This window comes from Cylas formicarius, unplaced genomic scaffold (assembly GCF_029955315.1).
Source record: "Cylas formicarius isolate icCylForm1 unplaced genomic scaffold, icCylForm1.1 PGA_scaffold_2__14_contigs__length_35257938, whole genome shotgun sequence".
Taxonomy (NCBI): domain Eukaryota; kingdom Metazoa; phylum Arthropoda; class Insecta; order Coleoptera; family Brentidae; genus Cylas; species Cylas formicarius.
The window spans coordinates 33,294,436-33,312,982 of NW_026844319.1; the positions used below are offsets into that span (position 1 = coordinate 33,294,436).

The 18,547-nt window shown below is 38.7% G+C and overlaps 1 protein-coding gene across 1 annotated transcript in view; it reads right to left on the reverse strand.

Annotated features, from left to right (window-relative positions):
• The window catches only part of LOC132697889 (discoidin domain-containing receptor tyrosine kinase B-like), a gene marked incomplete in the record, with an annotated part of 461,835 nt that overhangs the window by 137,657 nt on the left and 305,631 nt on the right, over positions 1-18,547 (reverse strand). Inside the window, 1 exon segment of the mRNA XM_060663630.1 lies at positions 2,670-2,891. Within this exon segment, the coding sequence (XP_060519613.1) occupies positions 2,670-2,891 (222 nt within the window).

An 18,547-nucleotide genomic window follows, 5' to 3' on the forward strand; every position in this document is an offset into this window, starting at 1 on the left:
TCGCTTTTGGGGGCCCGCTGTATAATATACGGTTACGCGCCAACGAAATTTATTGGCTCTACATCTATCATCTTTTTCTATTTAGAGACGTCGCGGTGGGGGCATTTCAATAAACGACCGATGGAGATTTATGCCCCCGCCCCACCCCGAGTAGAAATAATGAATTTATAGGTGGGGGAACATTTTTGGCGGGAAAATCGATCGGGGATATTTTTGAAAATTACCTTCAACATATACATATACAGGGTGTATCAGTTATTGTAGCTGAACTCTGAGAGCGCTTTAAAAATCAACAAAATTATTATTATACACGCACGTTAATTGTTTTTGATATGCAGGGTGTTAAATTTTAAAATAATTATTGATTTTTCATTTCGATAAATCCAAACACTTAAAGTAAGCTAAAATAAGTGATGGATCTTAAGAGTAAAATAAAAATAATATTAATAATAACAATAATTGCAAATTGCGCTTTTCCATTTAACCGCTGCATAGAAAATAGAGTAAATAAAAATAATTCAAAGGAAATACTCAGGAATTATCATAATATTTATATCCATACAATATCATACTATAATTTTATAACACTATTATCATCACAAAGATATACTCCAGTATATACACTGCATACGCAAGAAATAGACGTAGAGACGGGGTAGCCCAATGATAAATTTTATGACCTCGATTTTTTTTTGTTTTTCGAAAGTATACGCGCTTGACAACGAAACTTATATGTCGCCAACGGTTCGTCCTAGGGCACCCCACTTGGTACACAAATGATCAAGGTTGAAAAAAAATTTTTTTTTATTTTTGTCTGTCCGTTCTCCGTTCTCTGTTCTCTGTCGACGCTTGATAAAAACGCGAATAACTTCCGAACGACTTAAGCCAGTGCGCTGAGATTTTTCTCCTTTTAAACCGTCCACGAGATACATCAGCCTATAGGAAATGGCCGCGATCGGAGAGTGGCGTCCATCGTTTTTTTCAATTTTCCTCTGTTTTTCATAAATCGCTATGAAACACGCTGTGTCCGAAGTCTGTAGGTGTGTACGATTGAAAAAATTCTCGAACCAAATGACGCGCAAGATCCGGATAAAAAATCTTTAATCTATATGATTTTTTTAAAAATATACAGGGTGCGTCGGTAATTTGTAAAAAACTGAAAATTGGCCCCCTAGAAGGCTGTGATTCTGTTGCTAGTTCTTTTTACATGGCTATATAGTTCGTATGGACAGTTTTAATTTAAAATTTTCACATATTGTACAGGGAGTTCGGGATATTCTGTGCTATATTCGAAAACGTTGTAAGTGACTCAAATATGTAGCTATCGAGTTTAAATTTGGCAATGAAGTTAAAGTCCGTACCCACATTTAAACACTAAAATTTGAGCGCAATCAAGTTTCACTAAATGATTTTTAAAAATGATTTTCTCAAAAACTATTTAACTGATTGGCAAATTTTCTAGCACCAGGAAAAGCGGGATATCCGGGGCTATGACTGTCATTTCAGACATTTTTTCGATTATTTATAGGATTTTTCAATTATGGACAAAGATCTAAAAGAACGTGAAAATTGTACTTTTCGGGAATACATTATTAACCGTGGGAGATCCAGGGCTATAACCTCCATTTCGAACATTGTTTGAAGGGTGTGTCGTTTATGGGTAAAGCATCCAGAAGATCATAAAAAATTCCGTTTTTTGGGTAAATTATTGGCGATAAATGGAAAACTGGTATAGATGGGATAATTTGATTGGAGAGTTTCAGTTTTCGTCTATAATACAGGGCGGACGAGATATTTCAAAAAATATAATGTTAAATCGCAGTTACCAGTACAAATTTTAATATTTACCAAAGTTTGCCTTAAGTTAGAAGTTCGACGAAATTTGAAAATCGTTTTATACAGGGTGCATGAATAATTCAATTACATCGATTTTGCGAAAGTTCCATAGTGATCCGTAGGAGCACGATAGAAAAACAATGCGTCCCCTAAGGACAAAACCCCGAATTTTCTCTTTCTCTTCTTTTATCAATTTATACTGAATTTCAAAATTTATATGATTAATTTTAAAAAATTCAAAGAAAAAAAAATAAAATGTCGCTTTTCATTTTATAAAATTGTTGTGTTGTTTGGTACTGCTTGCAGTCGGACTCTTCACCTCAAATCTGATCTGTATATTGATAATAACGGGACATTGATCTACTTAGAATTTTCGACTTGGAGCCCTTGCCAATAAATCACTCCGTATTGTAACAATTCTTGTAAAACCTGATTTTTTTATGGGCAATATGATATGATACGATATGGGATCACTTTTAAATATGTAAGAGGACTAACATTCACCCTGATGATCATTCATTAAAGCACTTTTCCCACATCGAGTCGGGCGCCACCAAAACATGCTTTTTAAACGCATCAATCGCTTCTTCTGATGTCAAAAATCGTTGCCCAAGTAATTTATTCTTAATATATAGGAGTAAAAAAATCATTAGGTGCTAAATCAGGACTATAGGGTGGATGGCCCATCAAATCAACGTTTTTAATGCTCAAAAAGTTGTCGAAACAATTGTCATGTCAATATATATAATTTCGTGAAAATCTGAACTTTTAGTTCTTATTTATTTCTCAAAAAGTTTCAATTTGTGAAAAATGGTATTCTAGCATAAACTCACCTTCTCCCCTCTCGCATCTTTATACGTAATCCACTGGTTGAGGGAACTCCTCCAGTATTCGACCAGGAACGCCTCGGCGAACTCTTGACCTTGACCGTTGCCGAACCGACCTTGGGTTTCGGTCCACGTCATCAGATGGTTCTTCTGAAGGTCGACCTCGAGGTACTCCTTAACGTCGCTACTGATCTGCGCTTTCGGACACCAAGCTCCGCCATTTTTCTCCTGCCGTACTCTGAAAACGATAGAAATTCGATTAGAGCGTAAATCGGAAGATTTTCAAGCCGGAATTCGTCAGAAAAATTGAAGTCTGTCGCATCTCAAATTTAATCATTGCAAAATTAAACGGTGGGCGATTTTTTTTGCGAAACGGCTTTGTTTTGCAATAGTATGTTCCGCGAGCCTATCTTGTTATTAAATTCTTTCTAACAAGCTTTGCTACCCCCCGCCGCCGCATAAACCCGAAATGAAAATTTTCCGGTAAAAGTTTCCGGGCTACTAAAATAGTTTTTGTCGTTAAAACTAATTTAATGGCGCCTCACCAGTTACAACGTGTAGCCAGATTGGAGGAGAAGTTGCGCAAGATTTCGCATAAAGTTTTAATTTATCCGTCGCCATATTTTCCTTACTGAAACCGTTTAATAGTAAAGTTAGACGTCGGGACGATGAAGGTGTACAGAGTGGCCCATCTGGTACTTCTGTGTCTAAAAAGTGTTCCACCAATTTTTTTCGTTTAAGTTTCTCGCTTCCCGTAGCTTCTTTTTTTAGGTGCTCAAGCCTTTAAGTTAAATTACTTCCTCTTTAGTATTGTATTTCTACAGCAAACAATCATTCCATGTCCTGTTTTGTTAACTCCCATAATAATAATAATAATAATAATAATAATAATAATAATAACTGCATAAATATATATTATTTCGTAATTTTCTCACTCCAAAATGGTAAGTCAAGTTGCCTTATAACTCTTTTTCCTAGCTATATTTTACTTAGCTTCATTGCTTTTTCCCTTTTTGGAGAACGTCACTGCTACATTTTTACAATGGTTGCAGTGTCTTTTCTGTACGTGCAACATTTGTATTATCGTTTTGATATAAAAAGTTAACATAAGATTCTAAAAATCTAAAAACCTGTAAAACTTATACGTCACTTTTACCTCTTTCACCTTACTCAGAAATAGCATGAAAGTCTCACACCATCTCGCTTTTCAGACTTCTTGCCTACGTGCTGGGGCAAGTTCACACATCTTACTACAAAATACTTATACTACCACCACGAAATGCTTTTGAGACTAGAAAGTTTAAACCATAGCAACCCTTATTAGGATTGAGCCCGGCAGGCCTAGGCATGATTGAACCTTTTCATCAACCAATGAATGAAGCAATATATAAAGATTAGTTCCGAAAAAGTCAAAACCCTATGACTTCCTGCCATGGGTCAAGATTCTAATGGCCTCAGCAACCTTCTTCAACCTTCCGCTTAGTTGAAGTCTATAGGTTAGAATGTATCAACGTTAAAGCATTCGGGTCGTCTACTAATTCGACTTCGTCAGACATCGTGCACAGTTGTGGCAATTTATCCCCACCGCCACCAATGACAGCCGCGAAGACCTAAAGCGCAGGCAGAGCAAACAAAAATCCTCCCCACTACACGGCAATATCCGTCGTTACGTTTTCATCGATCCCGAAACCCAAAAGTAATTATTTGTGTCGATGCAACAGCTATGATATATCGATACAATTACATAGCAAGCAGTATTTAATGATACGTAACACATCATGCATCGATGTTTGATTGAATTCGATTTCGCTTTTGTCACGGCCTCCTATGATTGCGACGGCATGTCTATGGGGAGCCGGAATATGTCCATATTGATAACGCAAATAGCTGGTTGATGATCGATGGCGTGTACGCGCTTAACCCCGTCGCCGAAGCGCATTTTTGATTTCAAGATGAAAGATTTGAAATCGGGTGTGTGGAAAGCTTTATGTTCGTTGGTAGAAGTACATCTTATTGATGACACGCTACTGAGGTTAACCCGTTCTATCCCAAGCATAAAAATAATAAAAAAAAATAGTTTTTTGCTCAGAAATTATTTATTTTGTTGCACTTAATAATATATTAAATGTGTCAAAAAAAAAACTCGAAACATACAAAAAATACTGGTGCGTAAACGAACCACTGCGAAAAAACATGAAATAATGTTTTGGGGCACACAAGATGTATACCAATATACCAAAGAAAGTTCAAATTCGACAGAAAACAACTAAAACTAGATTGTTTTCCAAATAGAACTTGATTTGATACAAAAAAAGCATAATATTTTACATTATATTACAAGGGTTTCATCATCTGATGAGTCCCATTCAGGTTCAGTAGTTGATGAATTACAGGACTGTTGAAGGATAGCTGTATAATTCTGTGTATGTAACTCGAAAGTTCCAACTATATTAGTTGGTTCCCCAGACTCTTGTAGACTTATGTTATCGTTCATATCTTCTTCGTCAATCAAGGTATCCACGTCAGGTGGAATATAGACCGCGTCAATATGTTCTGTAAATATTTTTTCAAGTTATTTTTAGCATAAATCTACAAGGAATGGAATGGAATACAATACATAAGAATACGTAAATCCAATTAATCACGATCCCCTCCATAGCCGCCTATATTTGTTATCGCGAAACCATCGTCCTTGGTATAATATTCAATTTGAGATATACAGATAGCACTTCAAGAGCTAAATCACACATTCAAAGTGGCATGAAATGTGGTCTTACCTACTAGTGGTTGAGCAAATTTGAAAAATAAATTTACTTAAATTGATGCTCACTCAAGTTAGCTCTATGCGATACACCGTTTGTGTGATTTTTTGGTAGATGATAGATATGCACTGCGTTCAGCTTCAACATTGGAACATTGTATTCCACGTTCAAGGAAACATATTAGGTTGTAGTTGCTTTAAATGGTTGTTTTACTTAGAAATGGAAGGCACATCCTCCTTTGTTTATATATTCTGTTTTGGTCCTTTATTCGGCTTTTTATCTTCAAGAATTTTGTCGTATTCTTTCAACAAAGTCTTCTCTTGGGAATTGCGCGGCTGATTTTCACATACATATTTTATGAGTTCGGGCAGCGTACATTAGGAAAATCCGACTCAAAAAAAAAGCCCATCTTCATCCGGCTGCTAAATCCCACTATTATCGAATCCGTTTGCTTTTTTATTTTAGTATCTTTTCGAGTTTTACATTAAAAAAGTTGCTCCGTATTAACGGCCGACAACGGAGTATCCGTCCCGCGCCCCGGGCCATTAATCTAATGGATTTAAATCCAGAATGTCCGAGGGTGGGCACTAACACAAATAAATCGAAATATACTGGAGCACCGGACGAGTAAAGTGGCAAATTAATCCGGATTCTCTGGCCAGATCGCCGCGGCTTTTTCAGGAGATTAGAAAACTTTTTTTCCAGTCAGTGGTGTAAAGAGTCTACTTAGATTAAATCGAAAGGATCAATTTCAAATGATTCCAGCGGAAAATGTTTATTATTATATTAATTCACTGGTATATGAGAAAATGTTTTAAAAATGTAATTAAAAATAACATTCACAATATATAAAAAAGTAATTAAAATTGAATGTTTCTTTAATCAGTGGTAAGGTTGTGTTTAATATAACACGCTTTTTTTTCCTATTTCGCAATAAAATTTTGCGAATACAATATAAAAATATATAAGTCAAAATTCCCTTAATATTTCAATAAAAAAAAAGTAGGGAGTAAAATAATAATAATAGTAATAATAATAATAATAATAGTTTTTATTGGGAATTAAAATTCATTCTGAAATATACATAACGCACAGGATACAGTCCAAATTTGCCAAGGGACGCTAATGTTGAGTAACTGACTTAATCATCTAGACTTCGTTATTAGTTATTAGGACTACGTCAGCTGCGGGGCAGCAAGACTACGTCCTCAAACTTTCCCCTCCAGGACCGATAGTGCAATGTTCGCTGAATCCAAGAGCGTTTTCAGGTCCGTCGGTAGAAGACCCATGGTGGATCTGATCAATCAGATCGTCATATTTTTGGATCTTCTCAGCCTTCTTAGAGTCGATGTTGTGTGCGTTGGGGATGGATATATCATCTAAATATGCGGTATTTGCCTCCTTATCAATAACTGTCAAGTCTGTCTTCGCTTGATACCCCTTTAAACGATATAGATTCTTTTTATAAATATTTGTAATGGGGCCGTATATTCGCCTACCATTGACGATCGAATTACATCTCTCGTCTGGCAACGCCCCTGTTCATGGCTGAGGAGAGAAAGGTCACGTTGGTCTGGGTTCCGGGTCACACCGGTGTCCGGGGCAATGAGGCAGCGGACGCCTTAGCCAGGGAGGGCTCCTCGCATAGGCATATAGGGCCAGAGCCCCGCTTGGGGATCGCCCCGTGTGTGAGGCGGGGAGCTCTCGAAGCCTGGGCGAGAGACCGGGCCGCGGGGGGCTGGAGAGTTGCTCCGGGAATGAGGCAGGCTAGGCTTATGATGGATGGGCCCGCCCTTCCTCGGACCAGGGAGCTGCTTAGACTGGCCAGAAGGGAGTGTAGAGCACTAACAAGGGCCTACACAGGACATTGCAGGCTTAGGAGGCATCTCTGCTTGCTAGGCATTGGAGACGACCCGGAGTGTAGGTGGTGCATGGAAGGGGAGGAGACCCCGTATCATCTGCTCACCGAGTGCCCTGCCTTGACATGGGCAAGATTGGGAGTCTTCGGAACGGCCCTGATCGATCCGGACTCAGTGCACGGTATTGGGCTAAAGGATTTGCTGACCTTCTACAGGAGGGGCGGCATTCTGGACGCCCTCTAGAGCGGCCTGGGGGCACAACGGGCCCATCTGGTGGCCTAAGTGCTTGGACGCCCGCGAGGGCGCCCCCCTTTAATACCAATACCAATACCAATACCAATACCATATTTTTGGATCTTCTCAGCCTTCTTAGAGTCGATGTTGTGTGCGTTGGGGATGGATATATCAACTAAATATGCGGCATTTGCCTCCTTATCAATAACTGTCAAGTCTGTCTTCGCTTGATACCCCTTTAAACGATATAGATTCTTTTTATAAATATTTGTAATGGGGCCGTATATTCGCCTACCATTGATGATCGAATTACATCTCTCGTCTGGCAACGCCCCTGTTCATTTTAATCCTCCGTCAAACCGCGCTAGCCGAATACTAAATTGCCCATCAAACTGTCGAACGGAATCCTGTTTGCCCAATAAATTTTATTTGTTTAATTATATTTGGCTTTGAACTCGTTGTTTGTTTTCCTATTCAACAGCGTCAGCTAATGTATTTTTTAGGAAATTAATGTTTTGTTTGATATCGATTGATTGTTTTGCGGCGGTATTAACTGGAGAATTCGGTTTCGATTTGGTAGCGAAAATACGTCGAGCCTTCAACGAAAACATTTCCGCTTTTTTTGCTCCGCCGAAAGTTGTGATTGAAAACGCGCTCGCGATTGATTTTATTCAATACGGAATTCTCTTATTCTCTTCTCACTATTTTAATGTCGAAGACACGATCTTCGTCAAACCACGAACCATGTAATTAAGGCTTTAGACGCGAAGAGCCTAAGGCCGCGGTTAGGCAGTTTTAAATGTACTGGCTTGCGTTCAGGTTTGAACAACTCTTTTGAACATTATTTACAGTGGTAAATTCCATTCATGCTGCGTTTATTGTAATATTGGTATTAAAGGGGGCGCCCTCGCTGGCGTTCAAGCCACCAAATGGGCCCGTTGTGACCCCAGGCCGCTCTAGAGGGCGTCCAGCAACTCCTTTAGCCCAATACCGTGCACTGAGTCCGCATCGATCAGGGCCGTTCCGAAGACTCCCAATCTTGCCCATGTCAAGGCAGGGCACTCGGTGAGCAATGATACGGGGTCTCCTCTCCTTCCATGCACCACCTACACTCCGGGTCGTCTCCAATGCCTAGCAAGCAAAGATGCCTTCTAAGCCTGAAATGTCCTGTGTAGGCCCCTGTTAGTGCTCTACACTCCCTTCTGGTCAGTCTAAGCAGCTCCCTGGTTCGAGGGAGGGCGGGCCCCTCCATCATAAGGCTCGCCTGCCTCATTCCCGAAGCAACTCCCCAGCCCCCCGCGGCCCGGTCTCTCGCCCAGGCTTCGAGAGCTCTCCGCCTCACACACGGGACGATCCCAAGCGGGGTTCTGGCCCTATATGCCTATGCGAGGAGCCCTCTCTGGCTAAGGCGTCCGCTGCCTCATTGCCCCGGATACCGGTGTGACCCGGGACGCAGACCAACGTGACCTTCCTCTCCTCAGCCACCCTCCTCAGTACCCCTCTACACTCCTTTATCAACAAGGAGCGCGTACGCACTGACTTCAGCGCCATAAGTGCAGCCCTACTATCCGAGCAGAAGAAGACTCTCCTGCTTTCGTGGTTGTAATTGTAATATCAAATTGATCGGAAGACTTGCTGTTTGGTACCGAACATGCCACAAAAATACTAATTAGGTTTTTGAGCAATAAATTGTTGAGAGAGAAATTTTACTCTTCTAAGTCACTACTGGCACACATTTGTTCGATATTAACTCTAAAGAATTCCATAAATCCTCCATAAATCCTTCCAATTATTTCTTTAAATAAATCCATCTGAAGAAAGTCAAAGAGAACGCCAAAAAAGACGCATTACCCTATTTAAGAGAAAATTTTTCATGTTTCTGAGCAAAAGCTGAAGTCAATAGTATATTATGCAACAAGTGCGGTAAATGGCAAAAGTTTACCGAACGTGTAGCATACTATACTTTTTCTACGACAGTTAGTTTTTGGGTACATTTTCGCAAAACAACACGAATACATTCACCGGTATAACCGTCAGAATTGACAAAATTGGAATCGTGGAAAATATCCGAAAACATCCGATTGGTCCCAAACCAGTGAGTTAAAATTCCGGAAATGTCCGAAGTGGCTGGGATTCGTCGGAAATGAAACTGACGTGATGAAATGACGCTTCCCGCGCGCGTTACGTTTGGAGCTAATCTGAAGTCGGGCGATAAGGAAGTGAAAATACTGGTGGCACACGGTAAGATATTCAGGACACTTACTAGCTCGAACCTTAAAGATAAGACTCGCCAAATGCAAAGTGTATCTCTCGCTTGAAATGAGCCATGTAGGTAACTTGAGATAAAATCAAAGAATCTGTTAGTCGTAGTGAATTCAGGAGGAATGAAGAAACATGTGGTAAAAATCTCTTATCTGAACCAATATTGAGTGAATAGCACTCTACAGAAACCCGTAATCTTTAATGCAAAATTATTAAAACAGGTGGTCATTATAGAATTTATATCTATTAGCACCAAATAAATAAAATTGATGAAAGAAGCAGTAATTCAAGAAAATTCAAGAAATTTCAGAATTCAGAAATGTGTGTTGAAAAAAGAAGAGTTTTCTTGTGCCTTCTTTTAAAATGATTAGAAAAAAAGCCAGCAAACCTCCTTCCAATCCCAAAAAACTTTAATTTGGTAAGCAACACATAGTCGTTTAAAGTGTCGAATTCTTTACTGTAGTCGTAATAAGTAGATAACAACTTATTATCTCCAGCCCTGAATATATCATTGGGACAGTAGCCGCGCTGTGACATTTACGGAATTCGGACTAGACCTGACATAAAATTTTGTTATTCGTCATAAACTTTGAGAGATGATCTGCTTCTATTCTTTCATGAACATTTGAAAATATTGTTAGTGTGAAAGTTGGGTAGGATTTGAAGTCTTAGGAAAAAAAATAATATTCGCGATGTTCCACGCATCAGGGAATTGACCGGATAAGAGGCATTTATTACGAATAAATGTGATGTATTTAGTCCGATGTGGTGTTGCATATGATAGTATCTTGGGGCTTACAACATCAGTGAATTTGTTTTGGTTTTGTAAATAATTTCATTAAATTATCACAGTTTCAAAAGTCATTGAAATCATTTGGCGAGCCAACTTCAGTTGATGCATGAAATATGCATTTATTTCGACAGCCAGCAAGCACCGGGGTCGGAGCACCCCCTTGAGGGAAAGGGGGGGAGGGGGGTGATTGTATTTTGAGGTTATGTTTCGTCTGAACCCCCTTTAGGCATCTACTTTGGAGTGTCTTCATCTTAAATGTATAAATAGGTATAATATTAAAGGGCGGGCCTCTTTGCACCTAGTCGAAAGTATTATCTTCGAACTAATGAGGTACCTACCGTTCCATCTTGGTGTGGATAGTTTTTTTCCTCCATTTCTTGTAAACTTTTAAAAAAAATTAAATGTTAAGCGAACAGCGACCAAAGGACAAATGATTATCGCCCTGCATTTGTGCGGGACACGTCGCCGCATCGGTCGCGTGGGGGGGTCAACAATGTTACCATAATTAATGCCGCCCCACTTGATTAATGCGCATTCCATCGTTTTGGCGGATCATTATCTAGTTTATCAAGCGGTTTTTGTACCGTAACATATTTGGTCCGAAATTATGCAGATATTACAATTCATAGTTCGGCATCGCAATTAGCGCAAAAGCGTTTATCCAATAGAATTCCGGATTCTTTTCACCCGAGTTCCGATGTACGCGTTCGCTATGATTTACGATCGTTTTAATGTTGCCCCGATTGTAGTGGATGCGTTTGTTACATTGCGTTGGGTTTCGACAGACAATGACAGCGTTATACTTATGATTTCAAGTCGACAATATTGGAACTATACAGGGGGATTCAGGTAGATTCAAGTCAGATATAATGGGATAGACAAAGATAGTAGAGCATGGGCAGGATAATCCGGTGTAATAAAAAAAATCATTAAAAAAGTACATCAAAAATTGAAAATACATTAACGAATAATGTATGCTGGTCAATTTACATTGGCGTTGTTAGAAATGATGTTAAATATGGACACTGGACCGAATAGGCAACCGGAAAGAAATATTCTTGCCGGTTTGAATGAAACGAAAATTTTAAATGGATTTTATCATCATAAAATTGTCCCTAAGTATAGTCGAGTTCAACTGAGAAAACAATGGACTGAAGAAAGCAACAACCAAAGCAAGTAATGAAATATGGGAAAACAAATGCGGAACCAAACAATCTTAACCGCCACTCAGGTCTTTACCGGCTACCAATATAGGAACCAATTATCCGAGACAATATTTATGCACCTCTTTTAACTCCCCACGTCCCTCTCAAATAATAGGGGGTGTTTTTTTTCGATGTATAGAACTTTAAGTTGCAATAAAACAACGATGGATTATTCGATTGACATGAATTTTATTTACCCGAAAGATAATCTTGTAGCATTACATTTTAAATATGATTTCTGGCATATGACCGGCACGGCTGGCGCGGATGTAGTCCAATCTGGACGTCCAATTTTCGGTGACCGTTTCCAACATTTGTGGCCGTATATCGGCAATAACATGGCGAATGTTGTCTTCCAAATAGTCAAGCGTTTGTTTCTTATCCGCATAAACCAATGACTTTCTATAGCCCCACAGAAAGTAGTCTAGCGGTATTAAATCACAAGATCTTAGATGCCAATTCACAGGTCCAAAACTTGAAATTAGGCGGTCACCAAAAGTGTCTTTCAATAAATCGATTGTGGTACGAGCTGTGTGACATGTTGCGCCATCTTGTTGAAACCACATCTCCTAGACATCATAGTTATTCAATTCAGGAATGAAAGAGTTAGTAATCATAGCTCTATACCGATCACCATTGACTGTAACGTTCTGGCCATCATCGTTTTTGAAGAAGTACGGACCAATGATTCCACCAGCCCATAAAGCGCACCAAACAGTCAGTTTTTCTGGATGTAACGGTGTTTCGACATACACTTGAGGATTAGCTTCGCTCCAAATGCGGCAGTTTTGTTTGTTGACGTAGCCATTCAACCAGAAGTGCGCTTCATCGCTAATGAAAATCGGGAACAACGGCAATCTCGTTTTGGGTCAATTCGACGAATCTACGCCTTACTTGATGATCGTTTGGCTTCAATTCTTGCACGAGTTGGATTTTGTAAGCACGTAAACCAAGATCCTTCGGCAAAATCTTCCAAAAAGTGGATGGACACAGATCCAATTCCAGTGCTCGATGGCAGATGGGCTCATTCGGGTCTTCCTCAATGCTACGCTCTACAGCCGCAATAGCTTCTTCTGTACGCACCGTACGGCGTCTTTGGGGATGCGAGTTATCAATAATAAAATGGGCGTAGTGCGCGATACGTATTCCGCACAGAACCATTATTTTCGAAATAAAATTACACTATTTGCAAGCGTTGTTCAGCCGTGAGTCTATTCATGATGAATTGCCAAACCAAACTGAGAATAAATCACTTGACAGCTGTTAAATCGGTCAACATCTTGAACAGTAATGCCAACTTAAAGTTCTATATATCGAAAAAAAAAACACCCATTATATAAAGATGCACAGAGTAGAACGCTAGTCAGTTTCAGTTAGGCTCTGAAGAAGATAACAGGTTGATTGGCGACACGTCAGTAAGTTCGACTCAGCAAAAACTTACCCAGGAGGAATCCAGAATATGTTTAAATAGTATTACAGTAGCCTGTGGCAGTTTCTTTAAAAAATTAAAAATGCCTCGCGAACCAGAAAAGCCAGAGACGGTTTAAATGAACATGAAAACATGACCAGATGAATAAATGAGTAGATGAAGAAGACTCCACTCAGAATGATCAATTTATAACCGCAAAGAAGTTAAAGAAGGAAAACTACAGCATATTTAAGAGGTGTCCCTATACTACCTGATTCGACCCAGCCTCGTATCAACGATCTTCGAAAAAAGGGAATCGCAAAAACTAATTATCGAAGATCTACTATCTAACTATTTTGATTAAAATAGAATTGAACTAGGCCACAATGACCTAGCGAAGAAACGTTTACTTGAAGGTGGTAGACACTGATTCAGTAGAAATACTAAAAGGATGTCGAACTTCCATTGTCTTTATTTTAAACTTACACAAGGTTTCGGACAGTTGTATCACTACCCGTTATCAAGTGTAAACTGATTTACACTTGATAACGGGTAGTGATACAACTGCGTAAGTTCAAAATAAAGACAATCGAAGTTCAACATCCTTTTAGTATTTCTAGCGAAGAAAGTGCTGCAATATGGGTAAGTACTATCTCGTTGGTTTTCTTCAAAGGGATTTCCACAAGCTACTGTAATACTATTTTCAAATCTCTGTACCTGCTTATATACTGTGTGAGTGAGTTATAGGACGGGCATGAACATTGTCTCGGATAACTGATTCCCATATTGGTAAAAGTTCAAGACATTAGGCGCTATCAAGCTTGTTTAGTGTTCCCGGAGAAAGAATTTATTCCTTAAAACGTTGGCCTAGATTTGAATTCATGAAATCTGCTGCTTTGAAGTGTATTCCAAGAGCGAAAACTTTTATTAATTAATTAATTGTTTTACTTAGTATCTAATTATTAATAATAACTATCCAAAAAAAAGAGCGATAAGTAAAAATGTTTTTGTTTCTTTATTGGTTCCTTTTAACTTGTTTTTCTCCTTTTCTTACTTTTCTCCTGCTATCCTTCAGTACTTTATTTGTTAATTGTTTCTTTCAGTTCTTCAGAGCAAATGCTCGATGGCGACCCTCCCTTGTCTGCATAACTTAACACTTCTTCTAGTTAATACTTTTTACACTTACCATATACCATTGTTTTTCAGAGTGAAACTCGCCACACCTATAAAAATGATTGATTATGACAGATTAGGTACTGTTTTAAAGCTGAGAACAAATTAAAGTCCTCTTTTTTTAAAACAAAAGAGGGCTCTCAGTCGTGCGATTGCGATTTCCACCAGATGGCGCTTTCTGGCATAATCGAGATGAACTGTAAGTGTTTTTGTTCGGGCTTGACGGCCGTCGTTGAGTGGATGATAGCCCACTTCGGGCTATCGTGCGCGCCTCGTACGAGAAGCAATAGAAATCCATAAACATACAAATAATTTCAATAGAAAAGAAGAGACACTGCAGCTCAAACAAATTTGGAATCCCATAACTACTCATGCGTTAAAATGCCCCGCCCCCTCCCCACCCCGACTTCCCAGGCATAAATACAACTTACGGCCGGGAGCGCGTCAGTCTGCATCCAACATCGGGGATGGAAGCACCTAAGAAGAAGGTAGCCGCTCGTGCTAGCGAAACGTCAGGAAGAAATTCCACTCAACGACGGTCATTAAATCATCAAATCGAGATGATCGAGTTCGCTACTGAACCAAAAACTTGTTTCGGTTCATTTCTTCATATTATAACTTACAGTTTTCAGCAAAACTTTTCCTTCATCTTGATTCTTTTGTTAATAAGTGCCATTTTTATTTCAGCTACGTTTGCTTTTCAGAGTTTTTTATCCACATTTCTGAATACATACAATTCTTTGGAGATGGCTGAAGACCTGATTTGACATTAGGTTTGGTTGTCTAGATATTTCTATGGATTTTCGGGTTTTCCTTTGGGCGGAAGCATTGGTCGCCTGCCAAAATATTAATTCGATTTGGTATCCGGTTTCATGTGTTGTGGTCGAGAAAGTGAACATCTTAAATTATTCAAAAGTGCGACAAAAAAAATGACACCGTTGTGAATGGTTTCCCACGCGGGCCTTAATTACTTTGCTAATTTCCGCTACATTAAATCGGCCATTGATAAAATTTCCCGCTAAGCGTTATCGAAATTCGGCTGTTTTTTTTTTACATTCCGCACAATGGACTAAAAAAAAAAGAAGCGACGCGTATGAATTCGACACACACACGCGTCGTAAATTTACGCACAATAGCAACATTGTAGCACGGACATTAGGACCCGATAGCGTGTTAAAAATTATCCGTCGGTCATAAATCAGACGGCAGTTTAAATAGAGTTAACACCCCAAACCTAGCGGAACACTTTTTGAAAAATTAATTATTAATCTTTGCTTTTATTCTTGAAGGTAAATAATGACGGCGATGTGCCGGGACAAAGGGAAGACCTATTAATATACGTCCCGTTGGATAAAGGACGTCGCTGCCTTAACTTTTAATATTAAAATGTAAAAGTTGGGCAGTGGCGTCACGCGCCCGTATAAGGATGACGAACGCCGAGATAAAAACGAGAGATTAGAGGGATCCCTCGGGGAAGTTTTGAACGTTTTTTTTTTGTGTTATGAACAATGGAACAAAAATATTATAAAAATGTGGAGGCTATACCTGATATTCATTATTAATACATTATTATTTATTTAAACCAGATAATTATAACGAATTTCCACCATAAGTGATAATATATTTTAGAGGGATTCCTCAGGGAAGTTTTAAATTTTTGTTTTTGTGTTATGAAGAATGGAACAAAAATGGTATAAAAAAAACCTATACCTGATATTCATTATTTATTTAACCCAGATATTCATAAAGATTATCTATCATAAGTGAAAATATTTATCTATTAGAGGGATCCCTCGGGGAAGTTTTAAACGTTTCTTTTCTGTTATGAAGAATGTAACAAGAATACCTGATATTCATCATTACTACAGTATTATTTATTTAACCTAGATATGTATAACGAATTAAAATCATAAGTGAAAATATATAGATATAAGAGGGATCCCTCGGGGAAATTTTAAACTTTTTTTTTGTATCATGAAGAACGGAACAAACATGGTATAAAAATGCTTCAAAAATGGCGACGAGTCAATTGATGACCGACCTCGTTCTGGGCGTCCATCAACTGCTCGAATCGACGAAAATATTGAAAAGATTCGAGGGTTTGTGCTCACAGACCGTCGACAGACAATTGAACAATTATCAAAGATTAGTGGGTTGTCTTGGAGCACGGTTCAGCGAATTTTAACCGAAGATTTGGGAATGAAAAGAGTTGCTGGCAAGTTTGTTCCCTCGTGTTGTGACTGACATGCAAAAAGTACATCGAGTTGAAACATGTCGTGCTTTGAATCAACAGCTTGAAACGGATCCAGATTTTCTGGTGACGAGTCATGGCGCTATGGTTACCATCCAGAAACGAAGCAACAGTCCAGCCAATGCAAGACGTCACTGTCTCCCTGTCCAAAAAAATGTCGTCAGGTCAAATCAAACAGCAAAATGATGCTGATTTGCTTTTTCGACATCAACGGCGTAGTTCATGCAGAGTTCGTTCCACCAGGTGAGACCGTTAATCAAGCTTTTTATCTGGAAGTCTTAAGAAGATTGCGCAACAGTATTCGACAAAAAAGACCCGATTTGTGGCGGACAGGGGACTGGTTCTTTCACCACGATAATGCACCTGCACACACAGCCACTTCTGTTACGCAGTTCTTGGCTAAAAATGGCATGGCTCCTCTGCCCCATGCAGTTTACTCGCCTGATCTCGCTCCGTGTGACTTCTTCTTATTTCCACGTATGAAAAGGGACATGAAAGGATAGCGATTTGACAACATTGAAGAGGTCAAGGAAAAAACGAGGGATGAGCTGCCGGCTATAGCCAAAGATGAATATAAAAAATGTTTCGAACAGTGGAAGCACCGCTGGGACAAATGTATTAGTTGTAATGGAGAGAATTTTGAAGGGGATAAGGTCGTTCTGTGATTTTCAAAACAATATATAGTTTTTTTTTTGGGTACCGCCCCCGTACTATAGGTGAATTAATAGTTTTTTGCCATTTGCCGCTTTACAAAAATATATTGTCTTTTGACAAATGCGCGAATATTAAAGAGAAGTAAGGAACATTCCATATATGCGAGAGAAATGAACAAATTTCATCAAAGCTTTTATTCGAATTGATTAATTAAATATTTAATTACTTAATTGCAGAAAATATAAAAAAATACCTTTTTATTTAAGTTATACATTATTATTATTATTATTATTATTAAGATATAAACTGAAATGAGTTTTAGAGGGTGCAGAGTGAACTCGTAGTATGCATTTGAAAAGGTTCTTGTTGGCAAATTAAAACAAAAATGGCGACATGGCAAACTTGGCAACAACGTAAGCAAAAACATGAAGCCAAGCTCAGATATTCAATGATGATTTATTAGCAATTAGATTACTGCGGATCGATAAAAACGCGGAAAATATGAGAAAACTTGACCAGTACAAGAGGCCCCAAAGACCATTGTTCTTTCAGCCTAGCGGTGTGTTGGTGAGTGGTGAAGTACGTTTCTCTCTTTTTTATTTGGCATCCCTATGTTTCTCGTGTTTTTCTCTAGCTTGGTCAGTATTATATACCAATTACACTTGTTGTAGGAGCAAATTCTTTAACCAAAAAATCCGCGAGGTAAAGTACTATAAACTTTTATTCTTGACAATTTCCAATAACGTACAATGTGTGCCCGGATTCGCAACAATAATTATAATTGACTATAACTAGAAGGCTGTGTTTCAGTTGTCAGATTCTTATAGCCCGCATAGACAGCTAAAACTTTTGTATTTAACATTTTCAAATATTGTATTGTATTGTATTCAAAAATGTAACAAATGTGTGGAATTTGTAGCTGTCAACTTCAAATCTATCAGACATCTAAATTCTAGAAATGAGGCGTAATCAAACTTCACGAAGTATTTCTTTAACCAGTAGACCAGTAGGTGATCCGATACTATAACTTATATTTCAAGCATTTATTACAACTTTGTCTTGGAAAAGTTCTTAGACCAGGAGACGTGGGAGATCCAGCGCTATCACCCCTATTCCCGGCATATTTTATTTTACTTGTACAAATTTTTATATTTTTTCTAAGTTTGCCGTAACTTGAAGTTCGACCAGACTTTATACAATAAAACTGTATCGATTTTGGGAGAGTTTCATAAATAGAAAAACCATACGTCCCTCTAGAACAAAAAGCCACGATTATCGTTTCA